The sequence below is a fragment of the Cuculus canorus genome, chromosome 2 (assembly GCF_017976375.1).
Source record: "Cuculus canorus isolate bCucCan1 chromosome 2, bCucCan1.pri, whole genome shotgun sequence".
Taxonomy (NCBI): domain Eukaryota; kingdom Metazoa; phylum Chordata; class Aves; order Cuculiformes; family Cuculidae; genus Cuculus; species Cuculus canorus.
Window position 1 is genome coordinate 161,661,309 of NC_071402.1, and position 19,466 is coordinate 161,680,774.

At 53.3% G+C, this 19,466-nt stretch overlaps 1 protein-coding gene across 2 annotated transcripts; it reads right to left on the reverse strand.

Annotated features, from left to right (window-relative positions):
• Positions 1 to 5,657: 5,657 nt before the first annotated feature.
• Positions 5,658 to 19,322, reverse strand: ABCF2 (ATP binding cassette subfamily F member 2). Of its 2 annotated transcripts, XM_054058416.1 has the most exons (15): positions 19,173 to 19,322; positions 18,838 to 19,010; positions 16,344 to 16,556; positions 15,297 to 15,479; positions 14,821 to 14,992; positions 14,571 to 14,666; positions 13,445 to 13,547; positions 13,264 to 13,359; positions 13,036 to 13,155; positions 12,192 to 12,281; positions 10,017 to 10,127; positions 9,704 to 9,766; positions 9,149 to 9,277; positions 7,483 to 7,686; positions 5,659 to 6,321 (listed from the first exon to the last, which is right to left on the reverse strand). In XM_054058416.1, exons 2-15 carry the CDS (start codon positions 18,989 to 18,991, stop codon positions 6,184 to 6,186), a joined length of 1,872 nt encoding a protein of 623 aa, XP_053914391.1. In that variant the 5' UTR covers positions 18,992 to 19,010; positions 19,173 to 19,322; the 3' UTR covers positions 5,659 to 6,183. The 2 variants fall into 2 exon arrangements, with proteins under 2 accessions (XP_053914392.1, XP_053914391.1); XM_054058417.1 differs by lacking the exon at positions 19,173 to 19,322 and having other exon boundaries at positions 5,658 to 6,321; positions 18,838 to 19,129.
• Between the last annotated feature and the right edge of the window lie 144 nt (positions 19,323 to 19,466).

A 19,466-nucleotide genomic window follows, 5' to 3' on the forward strand; every position in this document is an offset into this window, starting at 1 on the left:
ACCACTCCGTGATTCTATATGTACTTTTGAAATCTGCTGCTTCTTTTCTATACCTCACATCCTAGGATCCTCCAGCCTCTTCTGAGACTCGGAGTCTCCCTTTCCCTCTCCTCCCTTGTGCTGCCTCCCTCCCCACTGCCTTTGGCTGAATCATCCTTCCCAACATCCTCCCTTTCACTCTCCCTGATGCATCAAAGCTGAAGCGATCTCTTCTCAGGTCCCAGAGGCTCCTCCAAGCGTTGTTGCCTCTCTCTGCACCACTTTCCCTCTCCATACGGGGGGTTTTCCAACAGCCTTTTCTGTGTGACCCCTCACAGCCCACTCTGTAAAGTCATACACTCTCTAAATCTTTGTTTTATGGCTTTTGTGCAGTGGAATCCTGAAGGAAAGGGCTTAGATTGTGAAAGTACTCACTGAAACTGCCAGATTAGGTGATTTTTTCCATCAGTATTTGTCGTTCCCATTTTTTCCAGCCTGTGTTTAAGCTTTGTGTTGTGTCACACATCCAGACCTGGGCCAGGATTCTGGAAAACACTTGGGTTGGTATCCACCCCTACCCCCCCATCGGGTGCAGGACAGGAGCCACGGGGGTTGTTTTAAGGATGTTACACAGGAGGAAAAGATTCCCACTCCCTTCACTGCTGGTCTCCCAGAGCCCAGGAGCGAGGAGATATCAGTTCCTTGTGCTGTCAAACCTGTGGGTGTGGGGTTAGGGAAGCCCACACAGGCCACCACAATCCACTTGGAGATCGCCCTTCCCTTCGGGAATGCTGATGTTGTTCTGCTGACACAAAACTGAACACAGGAATCCAGCACCTCCGGACTCCTGGGACCCAGCAGCGGGGAAGCAGATCCAGCAGATCCCAGGAAGGAGGCAGCCTTTGCCTAGAGCTGAGTTTCCATCCCGGAGCTGTGGGTTGGCTCTGCCAGCCCTGTGCTGGTGGAGAAGCGTGATAGGCTCCTCTAGAGCCTGCTGCCCTCATTGGGTCCAACTTGCTGTGCTCTGGGCTGAGGAATCAGCATCTCCCCAGGATGGTTTGTTGGGAGTGCAAGCTTTGGCATCCAGGGTCACTGCCCTCTGCTAATTACAGCTCATTTAAATAATGCATTAGCAACTAATAATGAATACAGATTCTTCCTTGTGTTTTTTCCTGTCTCCCACAGTGGATGCTCCCGCCCTCACAGCTTTCCCTTTTCTGTAGTGATTTCTCCAGCTCAGAATAATACAAGTCCTGCTTCTCCCTGCAGCAAGCACACGTCCCTATTGTGATCCTTCCTGACATCCACACTAAGGGCTCACTGCACCTTGTCCAGCACCGGAGCAGGAGCACCTGGAGGTGTTCAAGGCCAGGCTGAATGGGTGCTTGGAGCACCCTGATTGAGTGGAAGATGTCCCTGCCCATGGCAGTGGGATAGAACTGAATGAGTTTTGAGGTCTTTTCCAACCCAAACCATTCCAGGATTCTATGATTTTCATTCATAGAAAATATGAATGAAATAATATGAATATTATTCATTCCAGGGAGGTGGTCGAGTCGCCTTCCCTGGAGGTGTTTAAGGAACGGGTGGATGAAGTACTTAGGGACATGGTTTAGGGAGTGTTAGGAATGGTTGGACTCGATGATCCAATGGGTCCTTTCCAACCTTGTGATTCTGTGATTCTGTGATTCCATGATACACGGAAGAAGCAGCTCTTCCCCAGCAGCTTCCCACCACTGCTCCCTGCTCCGGGCTCACAGCTCAGGACCATGGGAGAGTACAGGGCACCCACCACCTGCAGGGCACCCAGACCAGGGAGGGTCTTGCCCTCCCACACCTCACTGCCCACCCGGCAGTGCTCCCGGCAGATGGAACAGCAGGGTCTGCTCCCCAGCAGCCTCCGCACCTCTGGGTGCTGCCCAGCTCTGCTGTCAGGATCCCAGCTCAGTGCTGGCTGTTCAACTCCTCCAGAAGCAGCGCTGGGTGCCCTGCTTGGCTTTTCTCTGCGAGAGAAGGTGCTGGTCTGTGGAGCGCAGGGGCAGATTCTTGGGATCTTGCCGCAGACTCCTCACTTGTGATGGGGATGGGATGTGCCAAGGCCTGTCTCTCTGCAATCCTTCATGGGTGTGGAGTTCATCCTCACCTTGGGACGCAGCACAGCCCCTCGGCTCCCCACTCTTCCACTCCAACTCTTTTTCCTGGCCCAACTCCTTCACTCCAGTGTGTCTCCACTTCTTGGACCAGAGAGCTTGTCAGGAGCTTCCGAAGAGAAGTTCCGTCTGCAGAGGTATTCATCTCTCCCACACAGAACCGTGCTGAAGGCACTGAGGACTCCAAAGGGGCTCCTTGATCCCACCGAGATGGGAGTGCCGTAGGCAAGAGGGGATTTGCCCAGAGGCTCTGCCACCTCGCAGCTCCAGGGAGAAGAGTCAGCACCCAGTGCATGGACAAGATGCAGAGAGCGATCAGGGATGTTCCAGTGTAAAATGACTGAACCCACAACTCTGGCAGGTTGTGCCAGGGGACTGCATCTCTCCTGCTGGATCCATCCTCCCCATGGGCTTCCCGGCATGGCAGGGGAGCCTGGACACAGGCAGCAGCCTATTTTTACATCTTGCTGCGGCAGCCCCACTTTTCCACTCCCTCAGTGCTGTTTGCAGGTCATGAGAGGCTCCATGACCGCTGGATGGGATCTGCTTTCAGGATCAGCTGTGGGCAGGGAACAGCCTGCGTGTGTGCAGTGCTTCCTGCAAATGCTGCAGCCTGAGGCTCCCACGCTACCTGCCTCATCCATCTGCATTGCTGCAGTCTCAGGATAAGCTAGGAATGGCGATGGAGAGCAACGAGGATTGAAGGAGGCAGCTGAGAGAATCGTCCAGTTCCAGGACTCCCAGTCACTGGCCTGGACCTGGGTCTCACCCAGCCCATCCTTCCCATGTGGAGGCTGTTTGGAACCCAGAAGGGGCAATAACGAACACGCCCAGGAATCACCACTGTGCTCAGATCCACCACAGCAGGGAAGAACTGCGGCTAACCCGGCTGCCATCATCAGATTCCTCCTGGCTTCCTTACAGGTGGATCCCTGGAAGTGATCCCTGGGGACAAGGGACACTCATCCCAAGACCTCCTGACAGCTCCCTTCCTTTGTGGGTGCTGTAGGCTTTTCCTGCCACAAGTATCCCAACAATCGGATTTAAATGGTATGAGCCCTGGCACCTAAAATTTGGAAATTTGGATCAAACCATTTTTGGCCACACTCACAGTTATCAGAGTGCTTTTCTAGAACAGGGAAAAGCTGAGTCTCCAGCACAAAAGTTGGATACCAACCACCAATCAGCAAAGGGAGATTTTAGGATAAATTACTTGGAATTTCTTCAACTGTCAACCTGGTCTTGGAGACAAAAACTGCTCCACGCTGATTTTTCTACTCCCAGAACCCTTTTTCTCCAGACCCTTCCCCAGCTCCGTTCCCTTCTCCAGACATGCTCCAGCACCTGAAGATCTTTCCTAGAGTGAGGGGCCCAGAACTGAACCCAGAATTCCAGCTGTTCCCTCACCAGCGCAAAGTGGAGGGGGATGATCCCTGCCCTGCTCCTGCTGGCCACACTATGGCTGATCCAAGCCAGAGTGTTGGTGGCCTTCTTGGCCACCTGGGCCACTGCTGGCTCATGTTCAGACACTGTCATCCAGCACCCCCAGGTCCTTCTCTGCCAGGCAGCTTTCCAGCCGCTCTTCCCCAAGCTGTAGCAATGCACGGGGTTGTTGTGTCCCAAGTGCAGGACTCAGCACTTAGTCTTGTTGAAACTCAGCCTGCTGGTCTCAGCCCACGGATCCAGCCTGTCCGAATCCTTCTGCAGAGCCTTCCTGCCCTCCAGCAGATCAACAGTCCTGACCAAACTGACTAAAGGGAGCACTTGATCCCTTCTTTCAGGTCATGAATAAAGGTATTAAAGATGACTGGCCCCAACATCGAGCCCTGAGGACACCGCTTGTGACTAGCCTCCTGGATTAATTCTGTTCACCACCACTCTTTTGGCCCTGATCCTTGCTAAAACCACTGCAAATCCTGAACATTCTTCTCCATCTGCTGGAAGCAGCTCCCACTGTGACATTTGTCCCATGGATGTTACGCAGCACTTCTACACCAGCATCACAACTTAGATGTCCCTTTGGAAAGAACCCAAGGAAATACTTTGCTAAGAACATCAGCGCCACAGACTGATGGCATGTCAGGAAGCACCGCAAGGCAGGACCACTGCTGCCCATTTGTCCCATTCTTGCATCTGTGTGTGCTGTCAGAGCTGGATGCTGGGCTGCACAAACCTTCCATGTGTGAGGTGTGGCCACTCTCGTGTGGCAGAGGTGATTAAAACAGTAACTCCTGATCATCAGAAGCTGTTTGGTTTGCTATTTTTTCCTTCAATACCTTTTAACTATTTTTAAAAAGACATGGAAAATGCATTTTATTCAATCTTCTGTGTCACAGAGTGAGGTTTAAACACCAACATCTCTGAAAACTTGTTATTAAGAACAAAAATACATGCTAAACTGACTTTAGTTGCTTGGTCTTAAACCTGCAAAGAACAAATAACCAATTCATAGTCCAAAAATAGTGAATTATTGAGTCTCATTATTAGATGCATACAATTTGAGGTGAAGGGAACAGGATGCACCAAAGCCGCTTTGCTGCAGAAAACACACACTGGTATTTTGTAGATCTGAGTTCTGTTTCTGATTTCCAACCCGCAGAGCCCTTTCAGGCTTTATCTGTCATCAGCAACACAAAAGTGCATGCGGCTCACTCCCCCTTCTGTCCCTAATGGGAAAATCCAGCGTTCACTCCGGATTAAGAGGTTCCCCAGCTGCAAGGGTCCTGCTGCATACCTGTAGAGCTCAGATCTCATGTGTCCTGGTGGGAATCTCAGTGGTACTAAGGCACCAAGCCCTTAGCCCAGCAGAAAGGGTTCTGCTCCTGACCCAAAGCTCAATCGATGAGCCCCCTGTTCTGGTTTGAGCTAAAGTAGAAACAGTTTCCTACTTCAGCTCAGTCTTGTCTGAGTAACTTCAGTTTCTGAAAGCTAACTGTGCATTTCAGAGAGTGTTCCTCTCTAGAAGTGATCACACGGGGTGCATTGGGATGCAGAAAGGTCATTGCTTTCTGTTATTCCTATAGAAACCAAGGCCACCCTCAAGTTAGGGGAGTCATAAAGGAAAGTTGTGGAAAAGGGTCAGCCCTGCAGGAAGGAGCAGCCAGGACAGGTGTCCCCAAAGTGACCAGCAGAGGATTGCATCCCACACAGGTCACACTCAGTATAAACCTGAGGGATCACAAAGGTCTCTCACTCTTCTTCTACAGCTGACGTCCAGTGAGGCCCTCACCTGTCTGATCCACGCATTCCTGAATCCAGTTCCTGAGGCCAGTTCTCTCCTGGTCCAGACCCTTTCCCGTGCCTGCTCTGCAGCCTCTGTGACGACACAGTCATTGAGGGGCAGGGATGCAATGTAGTATATATTTATTGTTAATACTACTATGATTATCATTTTATTAAAGCTGTTTTAGTTTCCAAGCTACAAACCTCTTCCTCTCATTTCCTTTTCCATGAGGGTGTGGGGGTGAGGAAATTGGGACTGCAACTGCTTGGTTTTAGCTGCCAAAATTGGCCAGGCCGGGGCTGAATTGTGACACGCCCCTCACCCCAGTAAAGACTACAGCTCACAAAACAATACGGTTCTTCCCTCTTTATTAACTGATGGATTCTCAGGCAGATCTGTTAATTACACTGTTAAATAATAGTTAAAAACAAACCAAGGCCAGAGGAATTTGACATGAAGTATCTAAACTGAAGCAGAAATTGGGAAGGACAAGGCAGGAGAAGCTGGGCTGGGGTGTCCACTTCTGTATCACTGTAGCTCGGACGCCCTAACTGTGGCTGCCACGACCCGAGGCCATGAGATGCCAAGGCCTGGCTCAGGTGGGACATCACCTATGTATAGAAACGGTAGCCCAGACGTAGCCATATCAGGAGAGGAGAGATCTGATCTGTCCAGATACAGAGGTGCAACGCGAGTCAAGGGGAAGCAGTATTGCAGCAATCCTAGAACGCAGCCAGGGATAGCAGCACAGCCCCGCTCCAGTCGGCCGACGGGCAAGTCGCATTGGCCACTGCCTGTCTCCAGAGAGCACCTGACCGACTGCACCAGCGCTCACACGTTGTGGGTCTTCTTGGTGAGCTGCGGATCTTCATCCACCAGCTTCGACTTGAGATGTTCCTTGTAGGCCAAGATGTCGCCTTGCCACTTGGTGATCGTCTGCTTCTCACAGACCCAGATCTCCTGCGCGACCTGAGAGCAACACATGAGGAGGAAGAGGAGCAGAAGGAGGAAGAAGAGCAGGAGCAGGAGAAAGAGGAGGAATAGGAGAAGACAGAAGAGGAGGAATAGAAGACGGAAGAAGAGGAATAGGAGAAGACAGAAGAGGAGGAGAGGTTTACAGCACAGCACTTCATCAACTCACCAAAATTATGAAGTTAACCAAAACCTGATGATGTCTGTTAAGAAAAGAGTTTACTTCAACTACCAACGAAAAATATCTGCAGTGAAACATCTTACCTGCTGTTTGCAGCTAAATTTATAGAATCATGGCATAGTTTGGGTTGGAAGGGACCTCAAAGCCCATCCAGTTCCATCCCCCTGCCCTTGGGGGAACTGGATCAGGGGGCTCCAAGCCTCATCCAACCTGGCCTTCAACACCTCCAGGGATGGAGCAGCCACCACTTCTCCAGGCAACCTGCGCCAGGGCCTCCCCACCCTCACAGGAAAACATTTCCTCCTAAGATCTCATCTCAATCTCTGCTTTTTCAGCTTAAAATCGTTTCCTTCATCCTATCCTTACACTCCCTGACCCAGAGCCCCTCCCCTGCTTTCCTGTACGCAAGTAGTATACAAGATATTGGAACTAAAAATCCTTGACCTCTCAACATTTCTTTTGTTGCTCATGGACTAAAAAAGAAAACCTGTCCTGCTAAATAAGGAATTGGGGAAAAAAAAGGAGATCTGGACCTGAGCTACTCGGATAACGCAGTAGTGTTATGAAAAATAACATTAAATCTGAACATGTGGACAAAGCTACAGGTGATAAACCAGCAACATCTGACGTTTGCATGGATGTGGTGCCATTTCCTTTGCCTGTGCAGACCCAGGGATAACAAACTGAGCTGGAATTAGCTCCAGCATCACTTAGAAACTGCAGGAAATGCCTTCAGTGTCTAATTTCCATTTAAATTAATTATTCACTGCTCTGGGGTTTTGTTGCTGTTTCTTTCAAGTATCCAATATTTTCCTGGGATAGTTCAATGATTGTTGCACATGGACCTGGCCAGGGATTCTGCCCAGTGACTTTTCCACTCACGCATCTTTTTGGGATGAGTAAGAGCTAAAAATGCCTTGGTTTAAATGCATAAAGTGTTAAAAAGATGCTCTGACAGAATTCACTGCTTTCCTTACCTGTTGGATGAGTCTGAAGTCATGGCTGACGAGCATCATTCCTCCTTCGAATTCATTGATTGCATCTGCCAGAGCGTCTATTGTCTCAATGTCCAGGTGGTTGGTGGGCTCGTCCAAGAACAGCATGTGGGGGTTCTGCCAGGCCAGCCAAGCGAAGCACACCCGGCACTTTTGCCCATCGGAGAGATTCCTGATGGGGCTCACCTGACAAACACAGACACATTGTTTGGTCCATGGTGAAACTAATGGACTGCCACCTGGACCACAACCTATTCCTATCTCACACTGAGCTTCCAGCAGTTATGTGACACAAGAGGACAAGGTTCTGTCAGTTTTACACCTGAACCAAGCTTCTCTCGTCAGCAGAACCAGGGAGTTCCAGAGGCTGAAGAAGAAGGAGCATCCAGAGCAAGACCCAGCTGGTGTGAAAGGTTCTCTGGCAGAGTTAATCGAGGTCCGACTACAGTTCACTGCATCCCTGCCCATGGCAGGGGCATTGGAACTAGATGATCTTTAAGGTCCCTTCCAACCCAAACTATTCTACGATTCTATGATCCTGACACAAGCAGTGAACTACTCTCAACTTCTGGAGTGACACATGGAACCCTGCAACGGTTTAGGTCAGAAAGGACATCAAAGCTCACTCAGTTCCACCCCCTGCCACCAGCAGGGACAGCTCCCACTGGATCCAGTTGCTCCAGGCCCAATTCAGCCTGGCCTTCAACACCTCCAGGGATGGGGCAGCCACCACTGCTCTAGGCAACCTGGGCCAGGGCCTCACCACCCTCACAGTAAAACATTTCTTCCCAAGATCTCATCTCAATCTCCCCCTTTTCAGCTCAAAACCATTCCCCTTGTCCTGTCCCTGCCCTCCCTGATTGAGAGCTTCTCCCCAGCTTCCCTGGAGCCCCTTTCCACACTGGAAGCTGCTCTAAGGTCTCTCCGCAACCTTCTCTTCTCCAGGCTGAACCCCAACTCTCTCAGCCTTTTCCCCTACAGGAGGTGCTCCAACCCTTGTATCGCCTCCATGGCCTCCTCTGGACTCACTCCAACAGATATCATTTCTTCCTGTGCTGAGGACTTCTGAACTGGCCCCAGGGCCCCAGGTGGGGTCTCAACAGACCGGATCAGAGGGGCAGAATCCCTTCCCTCACCCCGCTGATCCCACTTCTTATACGGGTAAGAACACTGTGAAAATCAGGGTTGAACAGCAATAATGAGGACAACTCCTATCTTACACGTAATGTATGATGTACAGGAGCATGTCGAGACCTTGGGCAACCTGGGGATCCCACCCACTTGTTTGGTTCCTACTTCCACATCAGAATGCATTCCAACATTTCCACCTGATGTTCATCTCCAAAATAACTGATAAGCAAATCAGCGTGAGTTACAATTAAAACGTGCTTGAGCTGTGCCACAACATGTCTTCTATCCACCCGGATTCTGACATCACCCATTCTGACATACACACTGCCACAACACAAAGGAAGTTCCTATCATTTTTCTCTCCCGTTTCCAAGGCAGAGATGGGAAAAGCACTGTGACTCTGTGGTATGCCACTCTGCACACTGTGTCACCCCATCAGCCATCAGCACGGTGACAGATAATGCAGAAGCTCCACTTCCCTAAGGAGCAAAAAGAAACCTCACCAGCTTGCACTCACCTGCTGCTTCCCTGTCAGACCATATCTGCCAATGATTTTCCTCATCTCCTCCTTCTCCTTGATCTCTGGGTAGCACTTCATCATATACTCCAGTGGGGAGAGATCCAAGTCCAACTGCTCTTGCAAGTGCTGGCAGAGAGCAAAAGTCAACATCAGGCTGTGCCGGTCACCCACACTCTGGCGAAAAATACTTCCCCTCATGCGTCCCTCTGGCACCAGCGGAGCAGCTGGGCCCCACTCACAGCACAGTCTCTGGGCTGAACTATGGAAGAAGCCTCCATTCAAAGTGGGAGCGCTGCTTCAGGATCGCAGGCTTGTCCCGCACTGAGCACAAGGCCACCACCTCTCCCACAAAGGGAGCGGCTAACGGCAAGGACCACAGCAAGCCGCTTTGTGGGGTAAGAACATTTGCCAGAGCCTGTTCTGCTAAGGGAACGGTTCTTTCCCCATCTCCAATCACGGAAGGGCAGCACGGGAGTAGAGGGGCAAGATTCCTCATTTCTGACAGCTTTTCCCCCAGCGTTTCACATCCCCACTTGCTGCTACAGGGAGTACCTGGTGGTATCGACCGATCTTCACATGCGAGTGCTTGCGGATCATCCCGTCTGTAGGTAGGAGCTAGGAAGGGAAGATAAAAGCATTTCACCAGGAAAGCCCTGCTTTTGCTGTATGCCAGAAATGCAGAAACCAGCCATCTCCGCTCTGGCATAGCCTGAACAGATAATATGATGGGAAAAAGCCATATATCACAGCGAGACCTTTGGACTTCGAAGGCCTGATTGGGGCGCTCTGGCAAATATGTGCAGTTTTGTGGAATCTAGCCCAGGAATAAAGGTCCAGAACAGGGCAGACAACACAGAGACCATACCTCTCCCGTGAGCAGCTTCAGCAGTGTTGACTTTCCAGCACCATTGGGTCCAACAAGAGCTACACGGGTATCCAAGTCAATCCCAAACTCCAGGTTATTGTAGATCCATGGCTGCAAACCACAAAAAACACGACACATGTTATGCCTCTCCACCACTGCCCAGGACATTCACACTGCGCCTGCAACACTCTCTCTGTCCTCAGCAGATTCAGCATTAACACTGCCGGCAACAACAGAATTGGTTGGTTGGAAAAGATCAAGATCATCAAGTTCAACCATACCTGTCCACTACTAACTCACATCCCCGAGCACCTCATCTACCCATCTTTTAAACCCCTCCAGGGGCGGAGACTCAACCACCTCCCTAAGCAGCCTCCACCAGGGCCCATGAGCCCTTTCTGTGAACAAATGCTTCCCGATTCCCAACGTGAACCTGCCCTAATGCAACTTGAGGCCAGTTCCTCTCATCCCATCCTCTGTCACCTGGGAGAAGAGCCCAGCACCTGCCTCAATACAGCCTTCTTTCACGCAGTTGTAGACAGTGATAAAGCCTCCCCTGAGTCTCCTCTTCTCTAAGCTAAACAACTCCAGGGCCCCCAGCTGCCTCTCCAAAACCCTTGTTCTCCAGCCCCTTCCACAGCCCCGTTCCCTTCTCCAGACATGCTCCAGCCCGTTCCACAGCTCCTTTCCCTTCTCCAGACATGGAGAGGAAGACAAGACCCCTCAAGGTCCTTCTTGGAGTGAGAGGCACAGAACTGAACCCAGGATTCAAAGTGCGGCCTCAACAATGGCGAGTACAGGGGCACTTCCCTACTCTTGCTGGCCACACCATGGCCGATCCAAGCCAGAGTGCTGATGGCCTTCTTGGCCACCTGGGCCACTGCTGGCTCTTGTTCATCTGCTGCCACCCAACACCCCCAGGTCCTTCTCTGCCAGGCAGCTTTCCAGCCGCTCTTCCCCAAGCTGTAGCAATGCATGGGGTTGTTGTGTCCCAAGTGCAGGACTCTGCACTTAGTCTTGTTGAAACTCAGCCTGCTGGTCTCAGCCCATGGATCCAGCCTGTCCGAATCCTTCTTCAGAGCCTTCCTGCCCTCCAGTGCATGGATCCAGCCTGTCCAGATCCCCCTGTAAAGCCTCCCTACCCTCAAGCAGACCCACAGTTATGATCCCCTGGCTCAATGCTCAAGCTAGTGGGAAGCTGGATCCACCAGCCATAAGCTGCAGCCCAATTACAATGCACAACCAAAAGCCTCATGCTTCCAAAGAAGGCAAGGATTCAAGTCAATTCCACACGACCCTGGGTGGAAGTGTGGATCTGCTGGAGGGTAGGGAGGCTCTGTAAAGGGATCTCAACAGGCTGGACCGCTAGGCTGAGGCCAATGGCATGAGGTTCAACAAGGCCAAATGCCAGGTCCTGCACTTGGGGCACAACAACCCTATGCAGTGCTACAGACTGGGGGAAGAGTGGCTGGAGAGCTGCACAGAGGAGAAGGACCTAGGGATAATGGTTGACAGCCGACTGAGCATGAGCCAGCAGTGTGCCAGGTGACCAAGAAGGCCAATGGCATCTTGACTTGGATCAGAAACGGTGTGACCAGCAGGTCCAGGGAGGTGATTCTCCCTCTGTACTCAGCACTGGTGAGACCGCACCTTGAGTACTGTGTTCAGTTCTGGGCCCCTCACCACAAGAAGGATGTTCTTGAGGCTCTGGAGCGTGTCCAGAGAAGAGCAACGAAGCTGATGAGGGGGCTGGAGAACAAGTCTTAGGAGGAGCGGTTGAGAGAGCTGGGGTTGTTTAGCCTGGAGAAGAGGAGGCTGAGGGGAGACTTTATTACTCTTTACAACTACCTGAAAGGAGGTTGTGGAGAGGAGGGAGCTGGCCTCTTCTCCCAAGTGACTGAGGACAGGACAAGGGGGAATGGCCTGAAGCTCCGCCAGGGGAGGTTCAGGCTGGATATCAGAAAAAAATTCTTCACGGAAAGAGTCATCGGGCACTGGAACAGGCTGCCCAGGGAGGTGGTCGAGTCACCTTCCCTGGAGGTTTTTACGGAACAGGTTGATGAAGTGCTTAGGGACATGGTTTAAGGGAGCGTTAGGAATGGTTGTACTCGATGATCCAGTGGGTCCTTTCCAACCTGGTGATTCTATGATTCTATGACCCTTGCACATACTCACCCCATCCTTGGTGTATTTGAAGCTGACGTTCTGCACCATGATGACTGGAGGTGGGATTTTCCCACAGGGCGGGAAATAGAAGGACAAGGTCTGTTAACACAGAATATCCACCTGTTAGAAACCCTGGAGCACAAGACAAGCCAGTTGTTCTGGTACAACCACACCTCACCACAAACACCATCTGTAAACTAAGGCACCAGACTTTTTTTATGAGCCCCTATATCAACTCAGATTTATTCTGATGAGTAGTTTGCAAGCTCATCTGTTGGGTAAGGAGTCTCTGTTTCTTCCTCCTCAAAGCAAATGTGGGCTTATGCTCTCTCTTCAAAGAAGTAAGAGTTGCTCTGAGCACCCTCCTCCATCTTCTTCAACACTTGGACATTCTTTTCTGATGTCTGTGCCTGCAAAATAGCCTCTCTGATAGGAGAAGCCCCCATCTCTCCCCTATAACGTTACTCCTCCTCTCTTCACTCTACAGCATTCCACTATCTTCTGTGGAGTCCTACCTGGCATCAGGAAGGGTGCACAGAATCACAGAACCCTTTGGGTTGGAAAAGCTCTTTATGATAATGGAGGTTCCTGGAGGTGTTCAAGGCCAGGCTGGATAGGGATTGGAGCAACCGATCCAGTGGAGACTGGTTGGGCTGTCCATAGGAGGGGGTTGGAACTGGATGGGCTTTGAGGTTCCTTCCAACCCAAATAATTCTGTGATTCTACGACCATTGGGTACCATTCCTGGTCCCAACTGTGCCAGCCATTACTGCTGTCACCTAAAGACCATTCCACTTACATAGCCCATGATTCCTGTACTGATCTGTAGCTGTAATCCCATGTCTGATCCTACCTTATCATTCACAACTCTCTCTGTCAAACCTGAAGCCATCATTTTCTGAAGGGTCTTCTCCTTGCTCTGAGCTTGCCTGGCCAGCTTTGCGCTACCATGACCGAATCGGGCAATGTAATTCTGCAACAAAACACAAAGTGATCAGAAACCTGCAACAATGAGGTTGAGGAGGGGCAGGGACACCCACCTGCAAGGGTGGAGAGATGTTCATGCAAGCCAGGCAGATACCTTCATGTGGGCAATCTGATCCTGCTCCCAGTGGAATCTCTTCATTTGATTCTCTTCGAGTTCCAAGCGAGTCTTCACATACTGATCATAATTCCCCTAGGAAGAGACCGCAGAGCATCAGGCATGGCCTGGAGAACAACTCCGCTCTTTCTGCCAGCTGCAAAAGGCACCGTTCACTTACCGTGTAGTACTTCAGCTTGCGATTGTGCATGTGGATGATGTTGGTGCAGACACCATTCAAGAAGTCCTGGGAGTGGGATATCAGCACAAGGATCCGCTTGAACCTGTGGCACCACATAAATTATTAGAGATTGAGCTGGGAAAGGAATCCTTGCTCATTGGACCTGATGGTGACAAAGGATCCACCTGTACCAGATCACTCCTGCCTACAACCGGATTAAGCACAAAATCATAGAATCCTGGAATGGTTTGGGCTGGAAGGGACCTCAAAGCCCATCCAGTTCCAAACCCCTACTCTGGGCAGAGACACCTCCCACTGGATCAGGGAGCTCCAAGCCCCATTCAACCTGGCATTGAACACCTCCAGGGATGGGGCTGCTACCATCTCTCTGGGCAACCTGGGCCAGGGCCTTCCCACACTCACAAGAAAACATTTCTTCCCAAGATCTCATCTCAATCTCTTTCAGTTTAAAACCATTCCCCCTCGTCCTATCGCTGCACTCCCTGATCAAGAGCCCCTCCCCCAGCTTTCCTGGATCCCCTTTCCCTACTGTAAGCAACCCCAACTCTCTCAGCCTGTCCTCGTATGGGAGATGCTCCAGCCCTCGGATCACTTCTGTGGCCTCCTCTAGACTCACCCCAGCAGCTCCATGTCCCTCCTGTGCTGAGGACTCCAGAACTGGACACACAGCTCCAGGTGGGGTCTCACCAGAGCCGAGCAGAGGGGCAGAATCCTCTCCCTCTTCCTGCCGGTCCCACTGCTTTGGATGCTCTATTCCTGGAGTTGTTCAAGGACAGGTTGGATGGGGCTTGGAGTCCCCTAATGCAGTGGAAGGTGTCCCTGCCCATGACAGGGGTTGGAACTGGACAGGCTTTGATGTCCCATCCAAGCAAAACTATGCCAGGATTCTGCGATTCAGTGAGGGAGAGATGGGGGCTTTTCTTGAATTCATTGCCTTTGCATCGAGAGACATGCAGCAGCAGGCACAAGGTGCCACTGGTGCTTCAATAATGTTTTATAGCCACAAGAACCTCAGAGCCATTCCTATAGCACTCGTTTACATGCTGACAAGGTGCTCCAGCAGAAAAGCACAACCCACAGAAGCAGCAGACCCCTTCATGCTTACGTTTTCAGCTCTTCCTCCAACCACACACAGGCATCCAGGTCGAGGTGGTTTGTGGGCTCGTCCAGCAGCAGCATGAAGGGCCGGATGAACAGGGCTCTGAAAGGAGAGGGAAGACAGCAGCACAGGGTGAGTGTGGGGAACGCAAAGCCTCTCAGCTCTGCTCTGAGTTCTCATTGCTGCTTATGTGGTTCTGTCCAGTCAGGAGCAGAAAGGAATTCCCCCAGGAGGCAGCAGATGGCATACCACTCACCTGGCAAGTGCCACCCTCATGCGCCAGCCACCGCTGAAGTCCTTCAGCTTCTTCCTCTGCATGGCCGGTGTGAACCCCAAGCCATGCAGGATACGTGAGGCCCGTGCTTCTGCCTTGTCAGCATCCAGCTCCTCTAGACGTTCGTACAACTCCAAGAGTTTCTCACATTCCGCTGAAAAGAGAGGCTGTCTCAGCACTGCAACCACAAAAGGTCTCTCAGCTGCACCACTACACAGCCAGGAAAGCTCACAGTTCGTCTGCTTTCCCCTCTCCAGTCCCCTTCACTCCCAAGCTTTGTAAGAAGCTGCATGGAATAATTCCACCCAAAGAAGTGCAATCCCATAAATGTTTTCAACTGGCACAAGGCAGCTGGGGGAAATAGGTACTGTAACACCTAAAAACTCTGCTAAGGGACCCAAACAAAGAGCGAAAGGGGGGAAATTTCCCTTGTACGCAGGGATCCCAATGAGCTTTACCATCTTCATGAGCTAGACGTTCGGCCTCACGTTCCAGCATGGCCCTCTCTGTGTCCACCTCCATCACGCACTGCAGCGGGGTCTTGTCGCTGGGAGGCATCTCGCGGGTCAAGTGATAGATGTCAATGTGCTCTGGGATCGGCACTTCCCGTTTCCCGATAGCCGACAAAAGCATGGACTTGCCTGCGAGCAGACCGTTCACAGTTAATCCTTGCATTCAGTGAGATACAATATCAACAGAGAAAAGGATGAGGTGCAGTCAGATCTCATCCAAATCTAGAAAACCCTTGGGAATTTCATGCCTAAGAGGCCAGAAGAGTTAAGAACACAGCAGAGCCCACTGAGGCAATTTCCTCTTGTCCCATCCCTTGTTCCCCGGGAGAAAAGACCAGCATCCACCCCACCATAACTTCCTTTCCAGGAGCTGCAGAGACCGATGAGGTCTCCCCTTGGCTTGCTCTTCTGCAGGCTAAACAGCTCCAAGGCTTTCAGGTGCTCCACAAACCTGGGCTCCAGACACTTCCTCAGCTCTGTTCCCTTTTCCAGATGTGCTCCAGACTCTCAAGGTCTTTCTTGGAGTGAGAGGCCCAGAACTGAACCCAGGATTCAAGGTGCAGCCTCACCAGTGCATAGTCCAGGGGGTGATCCCTGTCCTGCTCCTAATGACGACATCATGGCTGATCCAAGCCTGTTGGCCACCTGGGCCACTACTGGCTCACGTTCAGCCGCTGTTGACCAGCATCCCCAGGGCCTTCTCCATCGGGAAGCTTTCCAGCCACTCTTTCCCAAGCCTCAGGCGCTGCATGGAGTTGTTGTGACCCAAGTGCAGGACCCAGCACTGAACCGTGTTGAACCTCAACCCGTTGTGGGCCTCAGCCAATCAATCCAGCCTGTTCTGATCCCTCTGCAGAGCCTTCCCACCCTCCAGCAGATCAACAGTCCTGAACAGCTTAAAGTAATCTCCAAACTGACAGAGGGAGCACTTGATTCCCTCATGAATCCTCACTGAGCTCCCAAAAGCTCACGTCGCTGACCCCCATGGCTTACCAATTCCATTGAGTCCGATCAAGCCATAGCGCCTGCCTGAGTTGAGCTCCAGTTTGGTGTCACTCAGCAGCTCTTGGCCGTGGAAGGTGAGTGAGAGGTTGATGATGTGGACATCGGTGCTGTTGGGGTGGGAGGCCAGCACTCCTGTCACAGCGCGGGCAGCGGCTTTCTTCAGTTCAAAGTCCTCCAGCTCCTTCGTGAGAGCATCCACCTCTGCAGGCAGGAATGCATCAGAAGGCTTACAGATTTACAGACACATGGGAAGCTGTATGGGCCCACAAAAACAACTCCCATTTCCACAGTAATCACAGTGGATGTGATGGCACTGGCTCTCCAGCTTCATAAATGCGAGCAGCCGCAGCAGCAGGCCTGGAACGATTACCCCTCACTGCTGGAAAGGCTGGGGTATGAAGAGAACTTTTCCAGCAGTTGGCTGGAAAATAAATGAAGAGAAAGCAGAAAAGAGGAAGGAAGCAGCCAATTCAGAATAGGCCCGACCATTTTTTGGGGAAGCTGCTATGACTGCATAGAATGGTCTGGGTTGGAAAGGGCCTCAAAGCCAATCCAGTTTCACTCCTTGCCACCAGCAGGGACACCATCCACTGGATCAGTTTGCTTCAAGCCCAATTCAACCTGTCCTTCAACACCTCCAGGGATGGGACAGCCACCACTGCTCTGGGCAACCTGGGCCAGGGCCTCACCACCCTCACAGTAAAACATTTCTTCCCAAGATCTCATCTCAAATCTCCCCTTTTTCAGCTCAAAACCGTTTCCCTTGTCCTGTCCCTGCCCTCCCTAATTGAGAGCCCCTCCCCAGCTTTCCTGGAGCCCCTTTCCATACTGGAAGCTGCTCTAAGGTCTCCCAGCAGCCTTCTAGTCTCCAGGCTGAACAACCCCAACTCTTTCAGCCTCTTCCCGTACGGGAGGTGCTCCAGCCCTCGCGTCATCTCCGTGGCCTCCTCTGGATTCCCCCTGTTCTCAAGGGCCCCTCTGGAAGCGCGGGAAGTGCCGGTTATGCAGAGCACAGAACCCGAGGAGTGAGGCAGTGCGAGTCCCATAGCCTGTAATCGCTTCGCAGGTACCGAACCCTGCAGCGTGCCCGGCTCTGCCGCCGTCCCAGGGATCCCGTTGCTGCTCCGCCCCCGAGCACGCCCGCCTTCAGACCACGCCCCTCTCTCGCAGGGCCCCGCCCCGCAGCTCCCCGCCCCTCACCAATAGGAACGCGCTATGCAAATAGGGGCGCAGCGGCGCGCGGGCGCTGAGTCCTCGCCCGCGGGGACCGGCAGCGGTACGTGCTCAAGCACCAGCAGCACCGAGTCCCGAGCCGAATTGCCCACGGGCACCAGGACCGGGGCTGCCCGGGTGACAACCCACGTGCTTAGCAACCACCAAGCTCTCCCTGGTGGCTCTCCCGGCCCGCTCCCGCTGGGACCGCCGTTGCTCCACCGGCAGCGTCTCTCTGCCATGGACATAGCCGGCATCCCAGCTCCTGTACACCTGCCCGGTACCAGGAAGGAGCGAGCAGCAGGAGTAACCCTGGCCGTATGGGCTGAAGCGGTTCAAACACAGTTCCTATGGAACGAAGGAACCATGAACCGAGAGGATCAGAGTGGGGTCTGTCCCAGGAAAGGAGCCCCCATTGGCACGGTTCACAGGGAACTGGTTGCTCGTCCCGCCGGGAACCCGTGTCCCTTTCTTACACGGCTGAGGGGGAACTGGCCGCCAGTCCTGCTGGGAACCGGGAGCCCTTCTCAGCACAGTTCACAGAGAACCACCTGGGGGTTCCACCAAGAACCAATAGCTCTTCCTCGCACTAGCTAGCCGCCAGTCCTGCTAAGAACTGGGAACCGTTTCCTGCATGGCTCACAGGGAACCGGCTGCCAGTCCCATCTGGAACCGGGAACCCTTTTCTGCACGGCTCAGAGAGAAAAGATCTCCCTTCCTGTTGGAAACTGGCAGCAGCACCGAGCTTCAGGACAAGCCTGCCTGGGGACTAGGATGAGTTCACACTCTGAGCTGCCCACGAGGACCCCTACTGACAGCACCAGACTCACCTAGGGACTGAGATCGGACTGATACAGGCACCGGGACCGCAAAGCCCCGCTCAGAGCCCACGTGGAGACTGGGATTGGTAGCGCTGAATACTGGCCCGTGCCCGCCTGAGGACCGGGACCAATATCGGCAGCATCGAGCCCACCTGGGGACTGAGACTGGACAAGTACAGGCAGTGGCAACGCTAAGCCCCGCTCCGAGCCTGCCTGAAGACTGCTACCGATACCTGCAACATAGAGTCCGGGGCCGTACCTGCCTGGGAACTCAGACTGTAACAGTACCGGCCGCCCATGGCGACCGGTACCGGCAGTGTCGACCCCCGGGCGGAGCCGCCCGCGAGGACCAAGACCATTACCGGCAGCGCGGATCCCCACGCTCCGTCTGCTCCCCCACGAACAAGACATATCCCAGACGTTGCTGTGGTCCTGGTGCCGCCGCTCACCTGGCACCGCGGTCCCGTTGGGCTCGGGCGGCCGCGCCTCCTGCGGCTCCGTCCCCGCGTCGCCGTTTTCCTCGGCCGCCCGGCGCGGCCGTTGCCGGGCCTTGGCCGCCTCCTTCTTCTTAGCCGCCTTCTTCTTGGCCAGGTCGGAGGGCATGGCGGCGGAAGCTGTGGGGCTGCGGTGGGGCGAGAGGCGCCGTTAGGCCAGGCCAGGCCGGGCCGGCCGGAGCACGCAGCACCGCCGGGCCCGGCCGGGAGCCACTCCCCACATGTCTCTCGTCGCCCCACGCACCCTCCCGACCCCGCTTGGCCCCGCCCCTTTGCCCACGCGCCCGCACCGGCCGCGCCGCGCTCTCCTGCTGCCGCAACGGGGCCGCCGCTACCGCGTGCGCACGCCCCTCCCACTCCGGGCGCGGCGGCCAACGAGAGCAAGCAACGCCATCAGCCGCGCGCCTCTCCCACCCCAGGGACAGTGACCAGTCGGAGAGTTTAGCGTCACACGCTTCGATGACGTCACAACCGCGCACTGCCTCCCGGTGTACACCGCGCCGATCGCTCACCTCCGCCCCCATCAGTTACCATAGAGGAGGCGGTGCTAGTAGGGTAGAGCGGCAGCTGGTGGGAGAGGAACC

Excerpts from the sequence above, each read along its gene's own strand:
- ABCF2 (XM_054058417.1), bottom strand. The coding sequence starts at position 18,991 with ATGCCCTCCGACCTGGCCAAGAAGAAGGCGGCTAAGAAGAAGGAGGCG. Across the intron at positions 13,548-14,570 it reads TTGGAGGAAGAGCTGAAAAC|GTTCAAGCGGATCCTTGTGC; the intron begins GTAAGCATGAAG and ends GTGGTGCCACAG. Across the intron at positions 13,360-13,444 it reads GCAAGCTGAAGTACTACACG|GGGAATTATGATCAGTATGT; the intron begins GTAAGTGAACGG and ends GTCTCTTCCTAG.